The 24,191-nt window shown below is 40.2% G+C and overlaps 1 protein-coding gene across 1 annotated transcript in view; it reads left to right on the top strand.

The window, feature by feature from the left end:
• The window catches only part of SAAL1 (serum amyloid A like 1), a 579,650-nt gene that overhangs the window by 88,180 nt on the left and 467,279 nt on the right, over window positions 1-24,191 (top strand). The window contains exon 3 of the mRNA XM_044059076.1: window positions 17,195-17,311. Coding sequence (XP_043915011.1) covers window positions 17,195-17,311 — 117 coding nt within the window. The remainder of the gene's footprint in view (window positions 1-17,194; window positions 17,312-24,191) is intronic.

Raw genomic sequence — 24,191 nt, 5'->3', positions numbered from 1 at the left:
CCCTCAACAGCCTGTATGAGGCAGAATACAGGAAGAGGGCCTTGAGGTGGTCTGCATAGGACATGCTACTTACACCCTGTATTCTTTTAGTGAAGAACCTCTGTGGACATTCCAGTTATTTGATATGCCTGGTTTGGTACATACCAAAGGGGCATTGTACTCAATGATAGGTCTGATGAATGCCGAATACAGTGAAACAATAGCATTCTTGGACCTAGATGCCATACCTATGTTTATAAGTTGCATAACATAGAATGATCTTTCTCACTGATGGTCAAAGGCTAGAGTACTGTCTATGTGTGTGCACAAGTCCCTGACTACTGGGTGAACTCTTAGGGGTGAGTTGTCAATATAATAGTTACCAAGGGTGGATGATTTCCCGAAGAACACTATTATGCATTTCCTGGCATTTAGTTTTAGTGTGTGGCTATGGCACCAGTAGTTTGTCTGTGTCAGTCCTTCCTGGAGAATATTTGTGTCAGTGGGTGATTCAATGACTGCTCCTAATTTGCAAATATCTGCAAATTTAGTCAGCCAGAGGCTATTGACATTGGCCTTGACTTCAGAGAAGTAAATGTGAAAAGGAGTGGTCCTAGGGCTGATCATGAGGGACTCAATTTGTGACTGGCCTCTTTGTAGAGGTAGACTCCCCAATTCTACCTTCTTGTGTCGTGAATGTGAGCCAGCTGGTTATGCACTGGGTGACATAAGGGTTTTAATTTTGTCAACAATGCCTAAGTGTGTGATTGTGTTAAATGCCTTGGCCAGGTCAAGGTAAGCAGTGTGAACTATTTTGCCCTAATCCATTTATTTGGTGACCTTCTCAAAGAAGTCCACCAGGTTGAGAAAGCATGACCTGCCCTTGAGGAAACCAGGTTGGGTTGGTTCCAGTGATTGGAAGCTTCCTATATCATTATTGATTATTTCCATGATAATTCTTTCCATGGCTTTGCATATGAGCCTTGTGAGAATTGTGGATCTGTAGTTTCAGGGTCTGTAGATGGCCCACCTTTGTGTAGAGGGACAACTGTTGCTGTTCTCCATTTGGAAGGCACAAAGCCTGTTTGGAGGCCACAGTTAAATAGCAATTCTAGAGGACCTGATAGGTCATGTTTCAGGCTATTTAGAAGGCGTCCTGGGATATTATCTGGGCTCTTTGATGCAGTGTTCTTGGCCTAAGAGAGAGCATTTAGGACCTGTTCCCTAGTGATTGCAGGGGGGTTATATTTGTTGGTATTTCCTGAGAGAAGGTTGATGAGGAGAGAGGAGTAAAGCTGGAGCTGAATTTGTCAGCCAGTAGGTTTGCTGTATCTTCTGGCTCAGTATAGGTGGCTCCATTTAAAATAAGCTCTGCACAAAATTGTGTATTGCCTTTGAGGTTGCAGACATAGCTAAAGAATGCCTTATGGTTGTCCTTGGCCTGGGAGGCCAAATTTACCTCAAATGTGTTTTTTGTAGACTTTTTGTTCTTTAAGTTGTTTGTTTAGTTTGAGAGCGCTTTTATCCTGCTGGGTACTGTACCTCCTAAATTTTGCCATGATCTTCTTCCATCTGTTATATAGCCTATTGATATGATTCCACCAGGGTAGCTCATTTTTTGAGTTAGTTCTGTACTTCCTGGTGGGTACAGCTGCCTCTATGCAACTATTAATATGCCTGTATAGGGTTTCTGTGAACAGTTCTGCAGCAGTGTTCTCAGAGTTTATGGGGGCTTGAAATTTTGCCAGATTTATCTGTCCTCTGTGGACCATCAGCACTCCCCCTAGTAGCTTTGTCTGATCGTTCCTTCCTTTTTGGATGCCAGGGGCAACAGCTGATCTATCAATTTAGTGATCATCATGCTGGAGACGGACTGTATTTGTAGCCATCTGTTGCTGGTTCCAGGCTCTCTGCTTGGGTGGGAGTGTGTAGACACTGTGAGACAACTATCCCCACCTCTGTACTGATATGCCTATTTGTGGTGTATAGTGAAATATTATTGTGTCCGACTCCACAGACACACATTCCATCCTCTAGAGTCCCGTAAGCACTGTCTTGATCTCCAGTATTACTGCTGGCAACAAAGTAGCTGCACACTTCCTAAACACATCACCACTACCTCTCCCTGAAGAGAAAAGTGGATATCCACTTTATTCCTCCTTCAATTATCGACTTCTCCAGTGTTGGAGCTGCTACTCAAACCTTAGTCAGGGCTTTATCCCTTTATACCATGGAGCTGATATCATAAATAATACAAAGGTATATAAGTGCCTTATTCTGGGGAACATGAATGGATAGAAGAGACATGAAAGTGAATTTAGAAGCTGCATATATATTCTTCAAAAATGTACATTTCAGGTGAGATAGAAGGTGTGTATTGTGGTTGTATATTTGATGCAGTGCAGGTGAACCATGACATATGTATGTGAGATGAGTAGACCTATGAAAGTTCTTCAATATTATAGAGTCTTTATTGCCCACTAGGGAGATGTTTTATAGGCCATTCATATACTGAGGCAGATTTTAAATGTATGATTATGGACTATGTTGTTATGACAGAATGTAATGATGATGATATAAAAATATGTTGTTTTATAAGGAGCCTTGTTGTATGATTAAATACCAAACATATCAACCTTACTGTTTAAATAACAAAATTGACTGGTATTTTTGTGATGCATTACATTCGTGTAAAGAAACAAAAAGGATGGATTGTGGGGTATGTTTGAGTCTTAGTAGTCTAAGATTATCTGATCTTATTTTCCAGTTTAGATGCTTATGTTATTTTAAAGATTCTGGTCCCATAGAAGGCTTGAAGGCAGGGGCACCACAGATATAGTAATTTTTTTTGTAATAGAAGTTTTTTTTTTTAATCCTGCCCCATGAATAGAGGACTAAAACCATGATTGCACCATAAATGACCAATGTTTAACTAGAGGCATTAGTGCTGGATGGACTGAGTGGGGGAGACATTGCCAGCTTGTTAGTTGTCAAGGAGAGGGAAACAACACCTGCGGGAGTATCACCCAGTAGCAGTGTGGTTACCATCTTTGTGCTGCATAGTGATAAGCCTCTTAGCTGGCAGGCTGAGTATGTACCTTCAGAGAAACAGCAGTTGTGGAGTGCACAAGCTGCCCAGGGGTGGGGTAGGGATAGGATAACCTGGAGGATTGGCAGACTGGACCACTCTCTAACACCCAATTATTTTTTCCACTGGGGAGCAAATGTGCTGGCTGGCTCATGCAGTAATGGAGGAATGAATTATTCAATTAATTGCAGGACAGGGATCCTATAAAAACGCATACATATGCAAACAAGAGTTAGAGTTGGATAGCTTGAGTGTGGATAGTAGTGAAAGTGGTCAGGCAGTAACATAAAGGTCTTAATGTAATGCATCTAAGTGTAATTTTGTGGTACGCATTTCAAAAGCTCTGTAAAATTCCATGAGAAACAATTTGTTGTAGAATTGTAAAGAAAAATACCCACAAAATACTTTCAAAAGCCTTTTTGATTTCTATGCACAGTACTATGATTGGTGTGCTTCTCTTTGATGCCTTAGTAACTAGAGAGAGAGGGAGAGAAAATGTGTCCTTGTATCTCTCAAGCTTCTACCAGGACATGAGTTCAAAGAATTCAGACTACTGTCTGTGAATTAGAGTTGGTTTCTTAATTTCTGATCTCCTAGCCCTTAGTGTTATACAGCTCTGCTAACTCTTTTATCTTCTCTGAGGATTGGAGTTAACTGTCCTGGTAAAATGCCTCCTTACTTGGCATTAAGGTCATGAAAGCTTTTTTCTTTCTTTTACTTCTCCTTGGCATGCCTACAGCTGCAACAACATCTTAGTGCTGCTAATGTGCTCCTGTCTTTTAGTGTGTGGTACTACTTCCAGTGGCTAACTACCTCAGCTGCAAACAGGTTAGGAAAAGGAAGGAGAAACTTGCAGTTAGAGACTGGCAACATCACATAGCTGTCCTGCAATGCCAAGGCTTTTAATGAGGCCCTACCACCACTGGTGGTGGTGTCCTATCTGAGTCTGGGGAAGCAGTGAAGTGTGGTGTGTGAGGACAAGTCCATTCTGGACCCTTGGATGGTTCTGCCTCCTCTTCTCTCCCCCACACCCTTATATGTCTGCATCATAACAATTCCTCCTTTTCCAGGCTAGGTGTGTTTATCCTGTGTCTGTCTTTCCCTATAAGACTAATGGATTAGTAGCTACCAGAGTCCATGACTGGGCCACCCTCATATAATGGCATTACAAGGGCTGTTTTCTAAGATTAAAGAATGTAACCAGTGGAGAGGCTTAGATTAGAGAGGTTAAGTAGGTGTTCAGAAAGACCATATTTGGCACTGATAATCAGGAAACCTTGTATGTTGACAGGGCCCCTAGGTGAAATATTCTTAGTGTTTTAAAAGGGCTGAGAGAACTTGCTGCACAGTAATTAAATGGGGTGGCTGGGATTGTGGAACCTGTGTGATAGCTATAACTGTGTGTGGAGTAAAATTTACACTAAAGTTGTTAGCTAGAATATCAGCTATTGCCTTTGGGTCAGAAAGTGTAGTATTATGCACTATCTCAAACACTGTTAGGTGTTAATTCTTGGATTCCTGACAGTTGAAAAAAGATTTGCAGTTATTTTTGATTTTAGTGGCTATTTTAAATTCAGCTTTCAGCTTCCTAATGGTTCCATTAAGCTCTTTGTTCATCTTCTTTTCTTCTTCTTTTGGCTGCTCCTGTTAGGGGTTCCCACAGCAGATCATCTGCTTCCATTTCTTCCTTTCCTCTGCATCTTGCTTTGTCACACCAACCACCTGCATGTTCTCTCTCTCCACATCCATAAACCTTATCTTAGGCCTTCCTCTTTTCCTCTTACCTGGCAGCTCCATCCTTAACATCTTTCTCCCAATATACCCAGCATCCCTCCTCAGCACATGTCCAAACCAATGCAATCTCACCTCTTTCTTTGTTTCCAAACCATCCAACATGAGCTACGAGCTGGTCTTCTAATGTACTAATTTCTAATCCTGTCCATCCTTGTCACACCCAGTGCAATTCTTAACATCTTTAAATCTGCCACCTCCAGCTCTGACTGCTGTCTTTTCTTCAGTGCCACTGTTTCCAACCCATATCACATAGCTGGTCTCACTACCCTCTCGTAGACCTTCCCTTTCACTCTTACTGGTACCCGTCTGTCACAAATCACTCCTGACACTCTTCTCCATCCACTCCACCCTGCCTGCACACTCTTCGTTACCTCTTTTCCACAGTCACCATTAGTCTGAACTGTTGATTCTAAGTATTTAAACTCCTCCACCTTCGCCATCTCTACTCCCTGCATCTTCACCATTCCTTTGTTTTCTCTCTCTCATTCACACAAATATATCTTAGTCCTACTGACCTTCCTTCCTCTCCTCTCTAGAGCATATCTCCACTTCTTGAGGGTCTCCTGTACTTGTTCCCTACTCTCACTCCAAGTCACAATGTTGCCCACAAATGTCATAGTCCACAGGGACTCCTGTCTGATCTCGACTGTCAACCTGTCCATCACCATTGCAAACAAGAAAGGACTGAGAGCTGATCCTAGATGCAATCCCACCTCCACCTTGAATGCATGTGTCACTCCTACGCCAGACTTCACCACTGTCACACTGCCCTCGTACATATCCTGTACCACTCTTACATACTTCTTTGACACTTCCGATGTCCTCATACAATACCACAACTCCTGTCTAGGCACCCTGTCATATGTTTCTGTAAGTCCACAAGGACACAATGCAACTCCTTCTGACCTTCTTCTCTATACTTTCTCCATCAACACCCTCAGAGAAAGCATCACATCTGTAGTGCTCTTTCCTGGCATGAAACCATACTACTGCTCACTAATCATCACCTCCCTTCTTAACCTAGCTTCTACTACTTTTTCCCATAAAGTCATGCTGTGGCTGATCAGTTTTATCCCTCTGTAATTACTACAGCTCTGCCCATCACCCTTATTCTTAAAAGTTGATACCAATACACTTCCTCTTCACTCCTCAGGCATCCGGTCACTTTCCAAGATTCTGTTAAACAATCTGGTTAAAAAACCCACTGCCATTTCTCCTAAACACCTCCGTATTGCCACAGGTATGCCATTTGGACCAACAGACTTTCCATTTTTCATCCTCTTCATAGCTGTCTGTACTTCCTCCTTGCTAAACCATTGCACTTCCTTATTCGCTATCCCCACATCATCCAACCTTCTCTTTCGCTCATTCTCTTCATTCGTCAGCCCCTCAGAGTACTCTCCCCCCCCCATCAGCTCAACACACTCTCCACACTTTTGTGACTATTTTCCTCATTATGCTTTATCAACCTAACCTGCTGCATATCTTTCCCCCCTTGGTCCCTCTGTCTCTCCAATCAGTACAGGTCATTTTCTCCCTCCTTAGTGTCCAACCTTTCATACAACTTGTTATACACTTTATCCTTAGCCTTTGCCACCTCCCTCTTCACCATACACCTCATCTCCTTGTACTCATGTCTAATTTCTTCATCTCTCTGATAATCCCGCTTCTTCTTCTCCAACCTCTTCCTCAGTATACTCTCCTGTACTTCCTCATTCTACCACCAGGTCTCCGTGCCCTCCTTCCTTTGACAAGATGTCACATCAAGCACCTTTCTAGCTGTCTCCCTTACCACCTTTGCTGTAGCGGGTCTATATTATAAACACGAAAGCTCAAAATAGCAAATACGTCTACATCGACACATAAAGGTCGATGTACAAAAACAGTGAAATATATAATTGGCGAAAATGAAAACTCCAAATGTATTTGCTTGGTCAGCAGGGTGATCATGGGGATGAGGAAATATATCCTTTTCCCCATTGTAGTGCGGTCTCGGAGTTGGTATATTTAAATAGGGGGGGTGTGGGGGGTGCAGGGGGCTTGACCCCCTGCAAAAGTGTGTTAATTTAATTTTATTTAGTTAGTTTGAGCTTACCTGCATGGCGCTGCTGATTGATGAAGTACATTTGGTGTTTTCATTTTCGCCTATTACGTATTTCGCATGTACATCGACCTTTATGTGTTGATGTAGATGTATTCACTGCTTAAAGCTTTCATGTTTATAATATTAGACCCGCTGTGGCTGCCCAGCTATGTGGTAGCTCTTCACTGCCATCCAGTGCCTGTCTGAATTCTTCCCTCAACTCCACCTTACAGTTACCCTTTTTCAACTTCCACCGTTTGATCCTTGGCACAGCCCTCACTTTCCTCCTCTTCTTCTTTATTGCCAACGTAATCCTACAGACCACCATTCTATACTTCCTAACTACACTTTCCCATGTCACCACTTTGCAGTCTCCTATCTCCTTCAGACTGGCCCTCCTGCATAGGCTATAATCCACCTGTGTGCCTCTTCCTCCACTCTTTTGTACATCACACTGAGCATCTCCCTCTTCTTAAAATACGTATTCACCACAGCCATGTCCATCCTTTTCACAAAATCCACTACCATCTGACCTTTTGCATTCCTCTGCTTAACACCATACCTTCCCATCATCTCCTCATCCCCTCTGTTCCCTTCACCAACCTGCCCATTGAAATCCACTCCAATCACCACTCTGTCACCCTTGGGTACACTGTCTCTCACTGTCACTCTCCATTAAGCTCTTTGTTAGTTTACTCAAATGTGCTGTTAAGGTAGATAGAATGAGATTTTTTACAAGCATTAAGTAATTTCTTTATATGGGTATTCTACCATAGGGGGTTGTTTTTAAACCTCTCATATTTATTGGGGGTTGTTTTTAAACCTCTCATATTTGTTGTGGATAGGGGCTGCCTTATTACAGCTATTTAAATGAGAGTAGAAGTCAGAGGCATAGGTAGCAGCTTTAGCAGTAGGATCCTTCAGAGGAGGATTACAGTGAAATTTATTTAATTCATCAAGTAACTGAAGATTTGCTTTTGAAACATCCCTAAACTCAGAGCTATTTACAGGGGAAGTACCACCAGTTTTAAAATCCAAGGTCAGTAAATTATGATGTCATTTAACAAGATATGATGATAGATATGGAGCTGTGCAAGAAGTGGCCATATTTGTGAGGACCATATCCAGGATACTGGGGCACCTAGTAGGATGGTTAATTGTTTGTGAAAGAAAGGCAGTATCTGTAATGTCAAGGAAGCACTGGGTGTACCAGTCATTTATTGATGGATAGCTGAAGGCTCCTAGAATAAAGTACTTAGGTTTAATGGGGATTTCAGCTAATGCTTTATTTATTTATTTATTGATTGATTTGACATTTGATTTCCAGGAAAGTCAGACTGGGTAGAAGCCCATTTTCAGCAGAGGCCCAGGGAGAAAAGCTCCAAATTATTACAAAACATTTTTAAGAACAATAATTGTACAATCTTCAAAAGTAAAACAAAAACATCTGCAGTTTAAATAATTATAACAAATTATACATAATATAAACACATTGGTTAAGAATCATTACAACGTTAAAAGAGGAACCAAACAGGAAAAGACTTGCTGAATACCTTGGGTTTTATTAAATCCACCACCGGACAAGCAAAAGTCAAAACGTAAAAACAGCATACACGCCAAATGTGTATGCTGTTTTTACGTTTTGACTTTTGCTTGTCCGGTGGTGGATTTAATAAAACCCAAGGTATTCAGCAAGTCTTTTCCTGTTTGGTTCCTCTTTTAACGTTGAACAGTATTTTTTCGTATTTTGGATTTCATTAAGAATCATTACAAGTTATATGACAATCATTTAATATTTAGAGAAATTATAGATGTTTTTTTAGAGAAATTAAAGGTAGTTAGTCTCATACAAATAGGAATTGCAATATGAAGTGAGTGAAAAACAGGCTTATGGTATAGTTAGAGAGGAAGTCAGAGAAGAGAATTAGCTTAGCAGTAATGAAGTAATTGAAGAAGATTGAGTAAGGAGGTATAAGGAATGAAAAGGTGGTTGTTCAAATTTAGGGTTATAGTTTATCCTGGTTTTGAGCATGAACAGAGCCAGATTTTAGTTAGGAAGTCTTTCAGAGTGGTTTTGAAAAATGAGAGTTCAAAACTGTATTTTTTTTTGTTGAGTCTTTCGGCTTTTCTTGGTTAGGGGTCGCCACAGCGGAACTCCGGTCCGCTAATGATTGGCAGTAGATTTTTATGTGCTGAATTGCTGGCCCTGACGCACAACCTTCAACGAAGGTACGCCCATTCACGCATGTCTCCACACAGAAGACGCTCTAACTGAGAATCGAATAGGCAACGTCTTACTGTGAGGAGACAACGCTACCGCAGCACCACCACCACCACAGTGTTCAAAACTGTATTTAAGCTGGCTTTTTGTCATTTTGTGTTATTCTGAAGAAGTCCTTATACTTCTTGGACGAAAGCACTAAATGAGAAATAAACTGTGTGTGCTACAGGTGCTAAGGGTACTTTCTTTTTTATACTTTGTATTTGCTAAATGTCTTTCTCTGCAAGGATAGAATATAAATATGGGAGTCTCCTCTAGTTGGGGTAATATCTCTTGTTAAGGGCTTAAAAGCCAACAAGAATGTTAAGGTTTCACATTCTCCCATATTCCACTGAGCTAACTCCTTAGCTTTTCATGCAGAAAACAAGTTATCTACATTCTGTTCAAAATGCATCACTGTTTTTAGTTCATATTAATAGCACAGAATTTTGCATTTTTTCCCATCCTCACCACATACATCAATATCTGTCTTTTGTAAGTCTATTAGTTCCTGCTGAACCCTCCACTTCTGCTACACAAAGAAAGGGAGGCAAAAGCCAAGGATTGCATCTGCCACTTGGGAAGGTGTGTTTAGAGGATTTGTTTTGTTTGTTTTCACCAACATGCACATACTGAAATGCAAGTTACTATACCTGCAATGCTGAACCCTGTGCATGTGTACACACACTAGATGTTTCCATTTAGATGTGTATTTCTTTTAGGTGAGGGCTTGTGTTACCAGAGTCCTGAGATGCAGGAGCTGCAGTAACTGGCCTCTCTTTAGGCAGAGGTTTGCGATGGAACTCTGCTAGCAACCCCCTCCCTCCTGCATGGTCAGGCCTGTGCTGTCTGTTCACTGCCATCCATCCCTGCCCACCTTCTTCAGAGTCTGAGCTACTTATCAAACCCTGGTCATCTAAGGTAGAGTCAGAGCCAAAAAGCTATGTACTACAAATGCAAACTCTGCTACTATTTGCTGTAATCACTCTGGAAAGTCTGCAAGTCTTGTCTAAAATAAGAACATCTTCTTTGTCTTAATGGAATGCAACCCTAAGTGGGATGAGGGTTCATACAAGATAAACTTAGAAGATCAATGATGAGAGACACTGTGGTTTTATAGGGAAAGCATACACCTACCATATCCTATCTACTGAGATATGCATCCTGTTTATTCTAGAAAGGTCCATAGTAATTCTGTCAATAGATTTACAACAAAATAAGTAAAATCAACAACACACACCTCCATTTTCACAAAATTACACACCAAAAGAAGTTTTGCATGGTGACATGCTCTTCCCAGGCATTCCCCACATCCCTGCATCTTAAAATATGCTAACTCAAAGACTGCATAAGCTTGAAGGGAAGGAAAACTTCCTTACCCAAACCTTTCCATGATGTTGCTTTTAACATTGCCTTTGTTTTGATTTAAACTGGAGTCCTTCTAACCTTATTGACAAATTCCATTTTGATTAAAGTTGGTGCAGTTTAAAGCCTTGTTTCCTATTCCAGAAAGGGAAGAGTGTGATGAAGGGGAATAACCACAGAATGTTTACCCAGTTTGCTTCTTTTTAATGTCCACAGTACCCAACGTGTTGCAAAAACATGATTTTATTTCCTTGCAGAGGATGGCTGCTGTTGGATCTGTGGGTGACATAATAATGTTAAAGCTGCCTAGGATAATTAAATTTTCCAGAGCAAAATCCACTGTGTTAGACTTGGCTCTTGTATCCCCCATTAAAGGGGGGGGGTTAGTACAATTTGCGGTGGATGGATTTTACATGATCTATCTGATCAGCAGCCTAGCAGTAATATATGAAACTGTGACCATAACACTGTTTACATCAATTGCTTCTACTGATGATCTGTTAACTATTTACAAGCCTGGCAGTTTACGGTAACAGACCTAAAAAGAGAGAGAGAAAAGGAAGTAAAATACCAACCGTTTTGTGCAGGGGTGGTTCCTGCAACTGTGCTTAGCTTCACTATCATCTGATGTTAATCATACACCACCTGCTGTCCATAATTCTACCAGTAGTAGTGAGGTGTATGGTCATGTATTGTGTTATTTTTTTTTCTTTGTTGTCACCTTTTCCCCCACCTTGTGCCTGCCAACCATCAGCCCCTTCCCTAGGGCTTTAGCTCATATCTGAGCTGACTAGAGAGGCTATCATTCAGGCAGTCATGAGCAGAATTTGGTCATGTGTCATCCTGCACCCCTATGTTAGGACTGCCCTTATTCCTGAAGCATGAGGGTCTAGCTTTAAAACCCCTCCCCAAGACTATTGCTACCACAAGTTAAGGATGAATCCTAATTGTCCTTGGGGCATTTACTGAATAGCCAAGATGTACCACACTGTGATGTGGAAGGGGATTTTAAACTATTTAACCTGATCCTCCCACTAGTGGATCGGTCATTCTTTCTTGCAAAATAATATGCACAGTACTGGACCTGTGGCACCCTTGTGCTAAGCAGATGCACTGACATTTTGCTACAGTGGTGAGCAGTAATTGGTGTACACCAAACTTGTCCAATGTCCCTTCATGCTGTAGTAGTTAGCTCCATTATCCATTAGAGACCACTACAGCAGTAGTTGATCCACCTTCCTCCCCTTGAAATGGGTGAGCTATTATTAGCCACTCATTCCCACCCGCCCCTTCCCTCACTGTGTCCCCCAGTACCTGAAATACAATATGAATCTGGGGCATCTGCTTTATAATCGATATTTTATCCCCCTTTGCCAATGAGATGGCTAGGTGACTTGAGTTTTGTAAGCTTTATGTGTATATTTCATTATGTGCCCAATTTTTAAGTCTTGTACAAGATACAATTGTTCTCATCATTTTTATTCATCTCGTATTTTTCTTTCCACTTGATACTTTCTCCCATGTGGCAGGAGAAGACTGTTTATCAGTACAGGATCACCATTCCCTCTTTGAAGCATTCACAGTAATCTGCTGCTAAACAAGAGACTCTACAGCTATTGCTTCACTTTCAAAGTCTTCTCATCTCTGCAGTCGATTCTTAATGTAAGAGGGTGCACAGTTTGCTAGCTTGAATGCTGCTGTTCCTGCAGAATTTGAACCTTAGTCACAGTGCTCTTCTTTGTGAACAGCATGGAAGAGTAATCTAATTCTAAATGAGTGAATCCTTCAGCACCTCTGACTGCTGTCCTTGATCTGTATCTTTGTATAGACCTCAGAGTTGCTGTTCGATCTACAAGTGTAGGATGGTGACACCTGTGTCCATTTTGGCAGCCACTTTGTCTTAAAATCCATCATGGTATTCCCCTTTTTTGCTCTTGGAAAACCTTGCAGTGGAAATAATGCAACGTGTTCTAGGCTAATAAAAGCTTAACTGAGATTCGGTTTCAGTCACCATGCCATCTAACTCCAATGCTGTCATTTTGGTCTTTAATTTTTTGCACCAATTCCAGAATTAAATTTGTATGTCTCATTGTTATTCCTCTGATGTCTGATTTAAAATTGTAAAGGCTTATTTTAATGCTTGTATACCTTCCATAGTTATTTTAATGTCCATATTAGTGGTACCTGTATGTTTTGTCTAGATAAAGTTCCATTTCCCTTATAGCTTTGCATTGTCCCTTTCACACATTTCTGGTTGTCATCTTTGTTAATTGGGTTGCTATTAGATAAGTGTATATCTTCTAAGGAATTATTTTTGCCGATCTCTTTATAGTAGCACCCAGTCTACAGTAGTGTGTGAAATTCTGAAGATATTCTTTGCATAATGAATGAAACAAAACTGAGGCAATTTAAAGGAAGGTATCCAAAATTGTGCATTGTCTGCATCAGAATCCATGCAGAAACTATAGGGACTTTTGTATAGCCTTAAGGATAGGAGACAATGAGGCGATGTGATGAAAGTCCAGAGAGTACAGGTAGGTACCATAGTTCAGAAAAAAAGTGATGTATGATTGCATGATGTCAGAATTTGAAAACGTGGGTGGCTCAGGGGAGATGTGAAGACGTGCAAAGAGGCAGATGTTTGAAAAAGACTTTCAAGATGTATTGGATCAGACAAAAGTGAGTTAATTCAAGAATACCTAAGGCAGTTATAAGTCCGTCTCTAAAGAATTATGATCAGGAGTGGGGATAAGCTGTTGGGAAATAGAACTGATAGGTTATCTAATAATATTAAGTAGACTTGGTGGGCTGCCTTATTTTTGTTTGCCATCAAAGTCTATTTTCTGGTCTTTGGGATAGTGCCAGAAAACAATGGGTCTGCAATACCTCAGTGATTCCATACACCTTGAAACACTGTAGATCATACAGTGCTACTGAAAAAGAAATGTTTCCTCAAGACCATAGATAATTGTACCAGCACTACACAAGGAAGGTGCTCTTTCAACAAACACACACACAGCAAAAACTGACACCAGTGTTTTTTTCAAGGATAAACCCCCAAGTCCCTACAGAATCTTGATCCCAATATACAAGCCTCCCTTGCTTTACTTTTCTCATTGAAGACCTCTGCAATTTGGAGAAAGAGCAATAATGTAAATCAGTAAAATACTTGTGCCTATTTTTCCATAATTTATTTTGTGTATTCTTGTTAACTGAATTAGTCCCACTGGGCTGGTGGCCTTTTTTCAGGAAAGACCCTAGGTGGTATTTATTCTACTGGGGGAAATTTGGCCAGGGCATCAGGGAACTTCCCTCTACTCTTTTTTTCAATAGCTGCCGTGGGATCTTTTAAATCCACCTGAATGAGGTTCAATGTCTCATCTGAAGGACGATGCAGTTATCTTGGAGACATAATGCTAGAACTACATGAAATAAATACAGATTGCCTTGTTACAACTAGTGGCAGGGGTAATGAACAAAAGCAAAGTCAAGCAAATAATCTCAAGAACTTGCAAAATATATAAAATACACACAAGGAAGTCATAGCTAAACTGAAAACAGACATTTATGGGTGTAATTGCTAGGTTGCCAAGTCATTTTTTTTTCTCCTGAACTGCTCAACACTACATATTGCATATTATTGCACCTAAACACTCTTTAATGGGAGACATTGTGGTTTCACTTGCATGACAGTCAGGTTTTTTTATGTTATGTGCCTAATGTAATCTGAGGATCTCAAGCCATCTGGTAAAGTTTCCTGTAAAGATGCACCAGTGAGTATTTATACCAGTGCATCTTCACAAGGAACCTGTAAGATGATCTGTAACATATCTGCCTTCAGGTTAGCACTGAAATTTGTAGCTGCCCGATCACAATAGCCTTTGCCAGATGGTTTGAGATCCTCAGTATTAAAAATTATGCTATCCTTTTTGTTCCTGTAACTTTATTTCTACCCCATTGCCCCCTTTGCAGATTCTGTACGGTGAATCATAATATGACATTTTCTGGATGTCGAGCCTGTTTTGATTTCTGTTTTATGAAACCTCATCTGCCTGGTTTTATGTTTTGTCTACTTCACTTCAGAGAAAATCCTCAATCTGTCGAATGGTCGTTTTAGCAAATTTTTTCCTAGGGGAAAAACACTTTGCCATCACTGGGAATTTGCCCTTTTCCCCACTGTAGTGCGATCTTGGAACTGGTATATTTAGTTAGGGGGTTTTAAATTTTGTGAAATTTTTGTTGCTTGTTAGGCTGGCCAAACGTTTTTTTTTTTTTTACCCTAGGAAAAAATTCACTAAAACGACCGTTCAGATCACACGTTTGATAAAGAGGTGTTCAACTAAAAGTTTTTTTGCTGAAGTGATATAGACCTGCTCTCAGCTGTCTGTATTAAGCACATCAGATCCCATGACATTTCTTTTTCTTGGGTACCCTTGCTTTATTTTCATTTTCATATGTATCCTTGGTTTGTTTTTTTGATTAATCATAAGGTCCCTTCTTTTTGTTGGGCTAGACTTGCTAATTGTACTGTTACATAGATGCTTCAGTTTTTGCCCAACTTTATTGATCATCTAAATTTTACTAGCACTGTTGCTTTTTACTGCAGTTTATAGGTTCATAGGTAGGTACTAGGTTATCTGCCCGAGGGCATTTATAAGCCTAGCCAGAGTGTGTCGGCTTTCGCTGCCCCATTGATTAATTAACCGATCCTCTGTCAAGCAGAGCCAATGAAGTGATCCCAGGGGTGTATTTTCTGTTACCCATCCAATTGTCAAGGTTTCTCTTGAAGAGTGTTAGTGAGGGGCTCTGCCTAATGTAGTTTGGAATTTTTTTTCCAAAGCATGGGGAGTCTCTGTGAGAGAAATCTATCCCTCCAGCATGTTCTATGTATTGTTGTGGTGAAGTTTAGCTCACTAAAGCTTGTGGCATACAGTGACTTGGATTTCTTCAGGTGGAGCATGTCCATCAATTCTGAGTTGGACATGACTTTGTAAGTCAGGCAGAGATCACCTCTGAGTAAGTGATATGCCACTGAGTACAGACGGAGTTTTTTCAATCGGGCTGCATAGGACATATGTTTGAGGCCAGTAATCCTCTTGGTGAGGTACTTTTGCGGTCTTTCCTGCTGTTGGAAGTGTCTTGTGAGGTACATCCCAAATGGGGCATTGTACTCTATGGTGGGTCTAATGAGTGACGAGTAGAGGGGCACTATAACCTCTTTTTTTCTAGATGTGAACCCTTTAGTGATTAGATGGGCCACGTAGAAGGATTTCCTAACTACTTTGGCAATATGATTGTCAGAGCAGAGATTACTATCTACCTGGGTCCCCAGATCTCTTATTACCTCTTCTGTATTAAGGGAACTGCCACCTATGTGGTAATTCCTGGATGTTTTGTTTTTCCCCAAACAGGATGACTATGCATTTTTTGGCATTTAGCTTGAGGCCATGACTTTAACACCAGGTGTCCATCTCAGTAAGGCCCTTTTGGAGGATGTCCGTGTCAGCCGGAGAGTCAATTATGGCTCCCAGTTTGCAGTCATCGGTGAACTTGGTTAGCCATAGTCCTCCTGTGTTTGCCTGTACTTCTGAGAAGTATATGCAGAACAGTAGGGGTCCCAGGACCAAGCCTTGCTGGACACCACTTGTGACTGGTTTAGAGTCGGACCTGGAGCCCGCTATTCTTACCGTGTGAGTTTTGTCTGTAAGCCAGTTGGCAACCCATCTCATGACATAGGGGTTTATGTTCAGGCTAGTGAGTTTTTCTGTAATACCCAAGCGGGGAATGGTGTTGAAAGCCTTAGCAAGGTCAAAGTAGGCTGTGTGAACCACCTTTCCCTCGTCTATGGCCTTGGTGACTGTCTCAAAGAAGTCAACCAGGTTTAGTAGGCATGATCTGCCCTTAACAAAACCGAACTGGGTCTGGTCAAGTGTTTGGAGGTTCCCAATGTCTTTGTTAATGAGTTCCATGGTGATGCGCTCCATAGCCTTGCAGACCAGGCTAGCCAGAATTATGGGGCGATAGTTACCAGGGTCAGTTATGGCCCCTCCTTTGTGGATAGGAATAACCGTTGCTGTGTGCCATTTTATGGGCACATAGCCTGTGGAGAGGCTGAGGTTGAACAGCATGTTTAGGTGGGGGGTAGTTTGTGCAAGACGCAGCCTGGGACACCATCTGGTCCCATTGATGCTGTGTTTTTGGCTTTTGAAAGGGCTGTTTTCACCTGTGCGTCTGTGATTTTTGGGACACTACACTTTTCCGGTATTGTTGTGGACCCTTTTGGAGGCGAGAGGGGGGGTGAAGTTTGCACTGAATCTATCTGCCAGGATGTTGGCAATATCAGTAGGTTCAGTATATTTTGTGCTATTTTGCACTAGTTCAGTGCATATCTGCATGTTGCCACTTAGATTCTTAACATAGCTAAAGAAGGCTTTGTGGTTATCTTTTGAATCCTTGGCTATTTTTCTTTCGAAGTTAGCCTTGGATGATTTCATGAGGGACCTTAGTTTCTTACTGATACTGATCAGGGATGTTTAGTTACAATGATGCATTTTTTTCTCTTTGTATGTCACTTTTTCTGTACCACAGTGTTTCATATTAATTTAGCCTATGTTGATTTTGCCAGGTTGCTGTTGTTGAAGCAAAAGAATGTGATGGCTCAGGAGAAAATGAGGTGTGTGAAGAGCTGGATGAAGAGTTAGAAACAGAAATTTGTAAAATGTGGGACATGTCCATGAATGAGGTGAGTTTCATATGGATTTTGATTTTACTTCTAGTAATTTAATTTTTACATCTGCGGCCTTCTGTGATTAGATAGTGTTACATATCACAAAGTTGTAAATTTTGTATACTTTGAGAATTGTCCACAACAGGTCCTTTAAGTGATAGTAAAGAGTTTTTTCTGGAAATGGTAGGTATTTTTACTCTGTAAGCAGGAAAAGTTCATGACAGGGTGGCTACCTTTCTCGAGAATTTGAGTCTTTTGGTCTGTCCTAGAGCCCGTCTTTATCAGCACGCTTTAAATGCTTCTATGTCATCAAGCACTATTATCTTTATGGTAGTTACCAAATGACCTGATGTAAAAAGTAAGGGACTGTTCATGTGCCATTCTGATACACTGTATGACCAGGTGCAAACTGGCAGAATATTAATAGGTGTTTGGGTTAAAAGACTTTTCTCATCATTTTAAATGGCCTTAAAACTGGCTACTAATGTAATGGGCTTGTAGGTACTCAGATGAACAGTCGAACATGAAATGCCCCCCCCCCCCCCCAAACATGATAGCTGAAATTAAGCCTTCATTGTTACCTGCTTATTGTTTTTACCGAACTAAAATTGTACTTTGCTTGAGTTTTCTCATAGCTGTAGAAGATTTTAAGACACTGCCATAGTACATACTTTGTTCAGTAGGATTCATTTTCATGGTATGCTCTCAGTGTGCTGTTACAGCTTTTCCAGACTCAGCCCATAAAACATGTAGTATGACATGATTTTTTTTTAAATAAAAGAGCTATTTAGTTTATTTACTGGGGATGTGATATTAAAGCTTCCTATAAACTCCAAATGAGTTAAAAAAGACATGCCTATAATACATATATATAGACATATTTCAGGCACGGGAAAAAGTGCCCTTCCGACTTGCCAGTATACTAGCATAGTTACTAGTATAATAAGTGTCCAGTGTTCTTAAAATGTCTGGTTCCATGCATTAGCTTCTCTCTCAGAGAAACAATTAGTACACCTCTCATTTATATATAATCTTCTACATAGGTTATTTGGTGATTCCCTGGTATTTTTAATAACCCCAAACATTCACAGAGGTAGCTGTCTCTAAATGTCCTATATTATATAGCTAAATAAGGTCTCCTGTTAAATATCTATATGAAACACTGTACAAGTTCAGATATTTTAGTCTTTCATAATGAAATAAATTTTATATCCATGGATGCCCTTGGTATATTTTTCCTCTACTCTTTCCAATTTACTCTTGCCAGTTTTCTTATAAGGTTTCCATATTGTTATTCCATACCCAAATTTGGGTCTCATGTAGCTAAGAAATGATTTCATCATTTTGATACCCTAGACTTTATAAATCTTTTTATACAACCTATAGTTCTATAATTATCATTAACCAATTGGTTGATATGATTAGAAAGCTCAAAACTGGATCTACTGATATACCCAGGTCCTTAAATTAATCTATAGTTTCAATTACTGTGTGCTGTATTAAATTTTCACCTTTCAGTGTATGTCTCCCAAATCTCATATGCTTCGTTTTTCATGTGTTAACCAGCATATTATTCTCCTGTGCCCAAATGTTCAGTTAGGGCATGTTTGCAAAAGAAATTAACTATTTGTAACACATTAGTTCATAGGTTCATAATATCAGTTTACCCATTTTCAAGTCAGCTGCATACATACTGTAGTACACCGCAGACGAAAAAGATAGATCAGAAAGATACAACCTAAACAAGTGTGGACCTAAGATATCACAGCGCACTTTTTCATTTGCACCTTTTATTGTGTTGTTATAGAACATCATGTTACAGGTGGTTATAGATCTGTTTTCATTAGCATGCTGATACATGTTTTAAGTCCCAGCCTTTCCACTTCTGACAGTAATGTATCCAACATAGCCTTCTCCATTATTTTTCTACAACATGAAAGTGAACTAATGGGTCTGTATGACTGTTGGTTTGTCCTTCTCCCTTTTCCCTTAAAGATAGGTTTAACATATGCTTATCTCCAATCTTAAGGAATCTCATCATATTTAAATGACCTAGTGAATAAGATATATAAATGGTACTGCAGGTGGGTTCATGTTATATGGATGAAACGCCACTTCAACACTTACATGCACGAGACCACAACACTGACAGCCAACTTAAACGAAAAATAACATCCCCGATATATAATTCAGTGACTGAAAGTTCCGCGCCTAAACTACAGCGAGTAACATCTGGTTAACTGCTGCTAACATTTGGTAACAGTAAGTTTAAACCACACAGCTTGTACGTTGTACCACTGAGAAAAAGCAATGGATGAGTTCCAGAGGAACGGTCCCGGTGTTTTAGGGAACATATACCATACTGTGCAGTCTCAATGCAGCAAAGAAATGCTCGTTATTGATGGATTTATTTATCACTGTGAGAGAAGCAGGAAGTACTGGGGCTGTGAATACAAAATACCTGACAAGTGCAGAGATAAAGCTGTAACAACGGTAGTTGCTGATGGTGAACGGCTGGAAAAGTCAGTGCCGCATAACCATACAGGTGAACCTGGGGAAATACAAAAGTATATTGTCTGTAGCGATATGAAGTAGAGGACTAGGTTAAGTAGAGATAACACCTGTCTAGTAGTGGATGACACATTAATGTCCACTTCCTTCGCTACCATTCATGAAGTCCCTGGTAGGAAAGCACTGTTACAGAAGGTAATCTGTGTATGGTGCAAAGTATTTTTAGCAGAGAGAGATGAAAGTCTAACATAAAACACCATAGACTTTCAGAAGTTTTTTCTCAAAAACAGAGTTTTTATCAGCAAATCCCTAAACGATGTTAGTACTGGAGCAACTGTTGTAGTGTTTAGTACCCTAAATAACCTGTACGATCTGAGTAGAGCCACAGTGTGGCTTATGGATGGCAGCTTCTTCTCTAAGGGTGTGTGCTGCAGGCAGCTGTATAGTGTTCATGGTTTAGTGAATTTTGGGATGTATAGTAAGGCTATCCCTCTTATCTACTGCTTAATATCGAAAAAATAATTGAAGTCATGCAATTATATGTGACATGCTATTTATCATCTAATGTCTTACAATACATTTGAACCAGCTGTACGATATGTGCTTTCTGACTATGAAATTGCTGCTATGAAGATTATTCACCTAAATGTGAATGGGGCTGTTTCCAAAGGGTGCCTATTTCATTTCGGCCAGAATATTTGGCGTAAGGTTCAACAACTAGGTGTGTGTTCATTGTACAATAGTGATGTGGCTTTTCAACTGCATGTAAAGCGTCTTATAGCATTTGTCAATCAAGGGGATGTCATCGAGACATTTCAGCAGTTAAGAGATGCCTTTCCAGCAGAGGGGAGAGCTCTGCTACGGTGTTTCTCTGATTGGTATATTTATGGGAAACTGAGAAAGTTCAGCACATGGACTACCTCTACTATGCGGCTTCCACCGTTCTTTCCAGTGTCTTTCTGGAATATTTCAGAGTTAAATCAGCTATTCCTTCCTAGAACACAGAATAGCATGGAGGCATGGCATAGGTGGTTAAAGTGATTCTGGGTGGCAGGGGAACTGATCTGGCTGTGTTACTGAATGTTCATACCAGGGAACAGAACAGAGTGGATGAATTCAGACTTCTAATGGTATGCATTCCTCCCCAAAGTGGCATAGGTTGATGAAGACACATGCACAGTTTAGAACCATACTAGTTAATCAGGAATCTTATAGCCATGTTGAATTTGTTAAGGCAGTAGCTAAATTACTAAAATTGTAATATTACTTCGATGTATGGTCGGTTGTGGGACGTTGACATGACAGTTATGCTCACATTTTGCAAAGGTGATGGTGTGTGTGTTTACACTACTTAGTTGTAGTTGTTGATATATAGTTTAACGATTCCTTTCACAGGTTATCAAGGGCTACGTATATAGAGTGCTATATGCTTTGAATTACTTCACGGTCACATTATGTGGAGTTGGCAGTTATCCATGGCAGCACGGTTTCATTGATATATGTGTCGGTGATGTCAGAATCTATAAAACGGTCGTCGGTGATCTGTTATTTTGGGGTTTTACATTGTCGGTGATGTGGTCTCGTGCATGTAAGTGTCGTTTTCGTCCATATAACATGAACCCCTGTAGGTACATGCTGAAGTGTTCTCAGGTCATTATTACTAATTCTGTTTTCTCTATGTGCTTTGTTTGGGTCCAGTTTGCCTTGTTCTTTTTCAATATAATATCATTTGATTTCAGTATCTGCAGTTACCTGGGTGGTATTAGGACAATTTATCACCCCTTTGTGGAGCCAAACTGCTTTGCATAAAATTTTGTAAATAAATCTATAATCTGTTGTGTCTGAGAATAAATTTTAGAATATACACACAGTTTATCAATTTGTATATCTACTTCTACCACATCTTGTGTATCTATAAAATGTTTGCCTATTATACTCAATATTTTTATATAAATTTTCTTCTAAATTTTCTTGATTGTTTCTCACTGTGTGTTTAAATTTGTTTGTCCAGCTTGTTTATTTCAGTTTTCAAAGTTATAATTCAACCTGTTTTTCATTTCTTATAGTTTTTGCCTCTCACCTTAATCAAGTATCTTTTTCTTATGGAAATATATCCTCATGTCATTGTGTGCCTAGAGCTTGTTGTTAAACTTTTTGCATTCAAACAATTTCAGTTTCAAATCTTGCCACATTCCTTCTGCAGTTTTTTTCACTGAATGCATCACTCCAATTAGTTTTACATTGTGACTGTTTTGCTTACATATAATTTATTAATCTTCTGGGCACTGGTTTAGATTTCAGTTTGGGAGAATTATCTAGCAACAAGTTAACAAAAAACATCTTTATTGAATTATCAGTTATGATATAGGCAGTCGGGTCTATATCAGTTGGTCTAAGGACCAAATTGTTGAAGCCCATATGGCTGAGACCACAAAATTGGCAGTTTGGTTCACTGAGCCTTTTTGATCTAAACTGAGGTGCAGTAGAGATTGGGGAATTTGACTTTGTGCCCACTATAGTGCAATATTGAAGCTGGTATAAATAATTAACAAGGTGGTGGGGGTGCAGGGGGGGGCTTGACCCCTGCAAAAAATTCTTTGTGTTGTTGGCAGGTGTTGTGTGGATTTATGTCGGTTTTTTGATTAACTGCATTGTTGATCATATGGTCTCAACCATATGAGTTTCAACATTGTGCTTTTTAGATAAACTGACATAGATCCAGACAATCATACATTTATAAAAATGAAAACAAACTACACTGACATATTTTCTGTTGCAAATACTCCCTTGTTGTTGTTGTTAGGTGCCAGTGAGTCAACATCGACTCATGTCAACCCTATAAACAGTTTATCTAAATAGTTTCCGGTTTTCACAGAGCCTGATCATACCTCCCAACCGTACCGAATTACTCCGGTATAACCAAGTTTTGGGGTCAAATAATGGGGTGCCACGATTCCCGAGTGGCACCCCCTCATTTCCGATTTTTCAGCCGTTACTTCTTTTAAAGAAATCTTTTCCGCATTTTGAGCTGACGTCATCACGTGCGTGATGACGTCAGCTCCATCAGCCTTTCGGAATTGAGCTCAAGGCTCACAACATGCACATTTCCGGCTGGCTGCTTTCAAATTGTGCGAGCAGGAAAGACTTAACGTTCTGCGAGCGGGAAGGACTGGGCTTCTTCTATTCGACTGTCTGGGGCAGCTTGCTTCTGCTGCTTGCGAAGTTGCGAGTGAGAAGGACTTAACATTCTGCGCATGGGAAGGACTGGGCTCCTTTTACTTTACTATCTGGGGTGCTTGGTTCTACTACATTGCAGATGCAGAGCTTTATCTGAGTGGAGCGGAAAGGAAGGACTGTCTGGGCAGATGCAGAGATTTATGCGAGTGGAAAGGAAGGACTGTCTGAGTCCTGGGCTGCTGTGCAGAATGCAGATGCAGAGCTTTATGCGAGTGGAGTGCTTCAGGTGGGAAACAAGTGTGTGTGTGTGTGTGTGTGTGTGTGTGTGTGTGTTTACGTTCGTTATATATGCTTCTATTGTTTATGTTCAAACCTTCTCTGACTGCAACACAGCATAATACACACACAGACATTAATATCAGATTAATTAATAAGCAAGTATCAAGAATGACCATTCATACAGATTATGGCAATGTGATGTGTCATGTATAAACTGCAGCAGGCACTGACTCTTGTCACGAGAGGTAGCTGAAAAGGAGTTCCAATGTTCCATAAAGGTTTTTGTTTGCTTGATAGAGTCCAGTAGAGGGATAGATATATAAAATGTGTGTGTAAGTGCACTTTTATGATGGAAATGTTCTGAACTGGGCAGTTTTGTCATTATTGGTAGATGCATTTTGTTTCATTGCTTTTGCCTACTGGAAAAATGTTCAAATAATAAATTTAAAATGCGCTCTAAGTCTAACAAGTGTGCTGTATACAAGGAATATAATTTAATAAAGTCAGGAAGGTCTATCAAAGAACACATGTATGTTTCTTGTTTTGTGTGTAAGGGGCCTCTGATTTGTAAACAGCCCAAAGGTAAGCTTTATCCACCACTGGCCAGATGCATTTTCTTTGGATGTGGTGTGGGTTTCAATGCTGTTTCAATGAATGTAAGTTTCAAGGACAATGACGTTTTAATGGCAAGTCTATTTTCATTGTGAGACAGTATTGCTTTGTTTAAAAGATGTCTTGGTATTTGTGCATTGTGCTATAAAATTTTAAAAATAAAATCCAAATCATTGTAGAAGTAAAGCAGTATGCACACATTCGTGTTTATGGTAAATGGGACGAAATAGCCAGGTAATGGGACATTGGAATGGTTGCAGGGGGACTCTGGTGCCATATTTTGGTTGTCTGTTCTTCAGTTCGCGTTTGAAAGTTG

This window comes from Protopterus annectens, chromosome 17.part0, assembly GCF_019279795.1.
Source record: "Protopterus annectens isolate FY-2018-M chromosome 17.part0, PAN1.0, whole genome shotgun sequence".
NCBI lineage: Eukaryota > Metazoa > Chordata > Ceratodontiformes > Protopteridae > Protopterus > Protopterus annectens.
The sequence above is the reverse complement of the archived record's forward strand: the minus strand, read 5'-3'. Positions and strand labels throughout refer to the sequence as shown.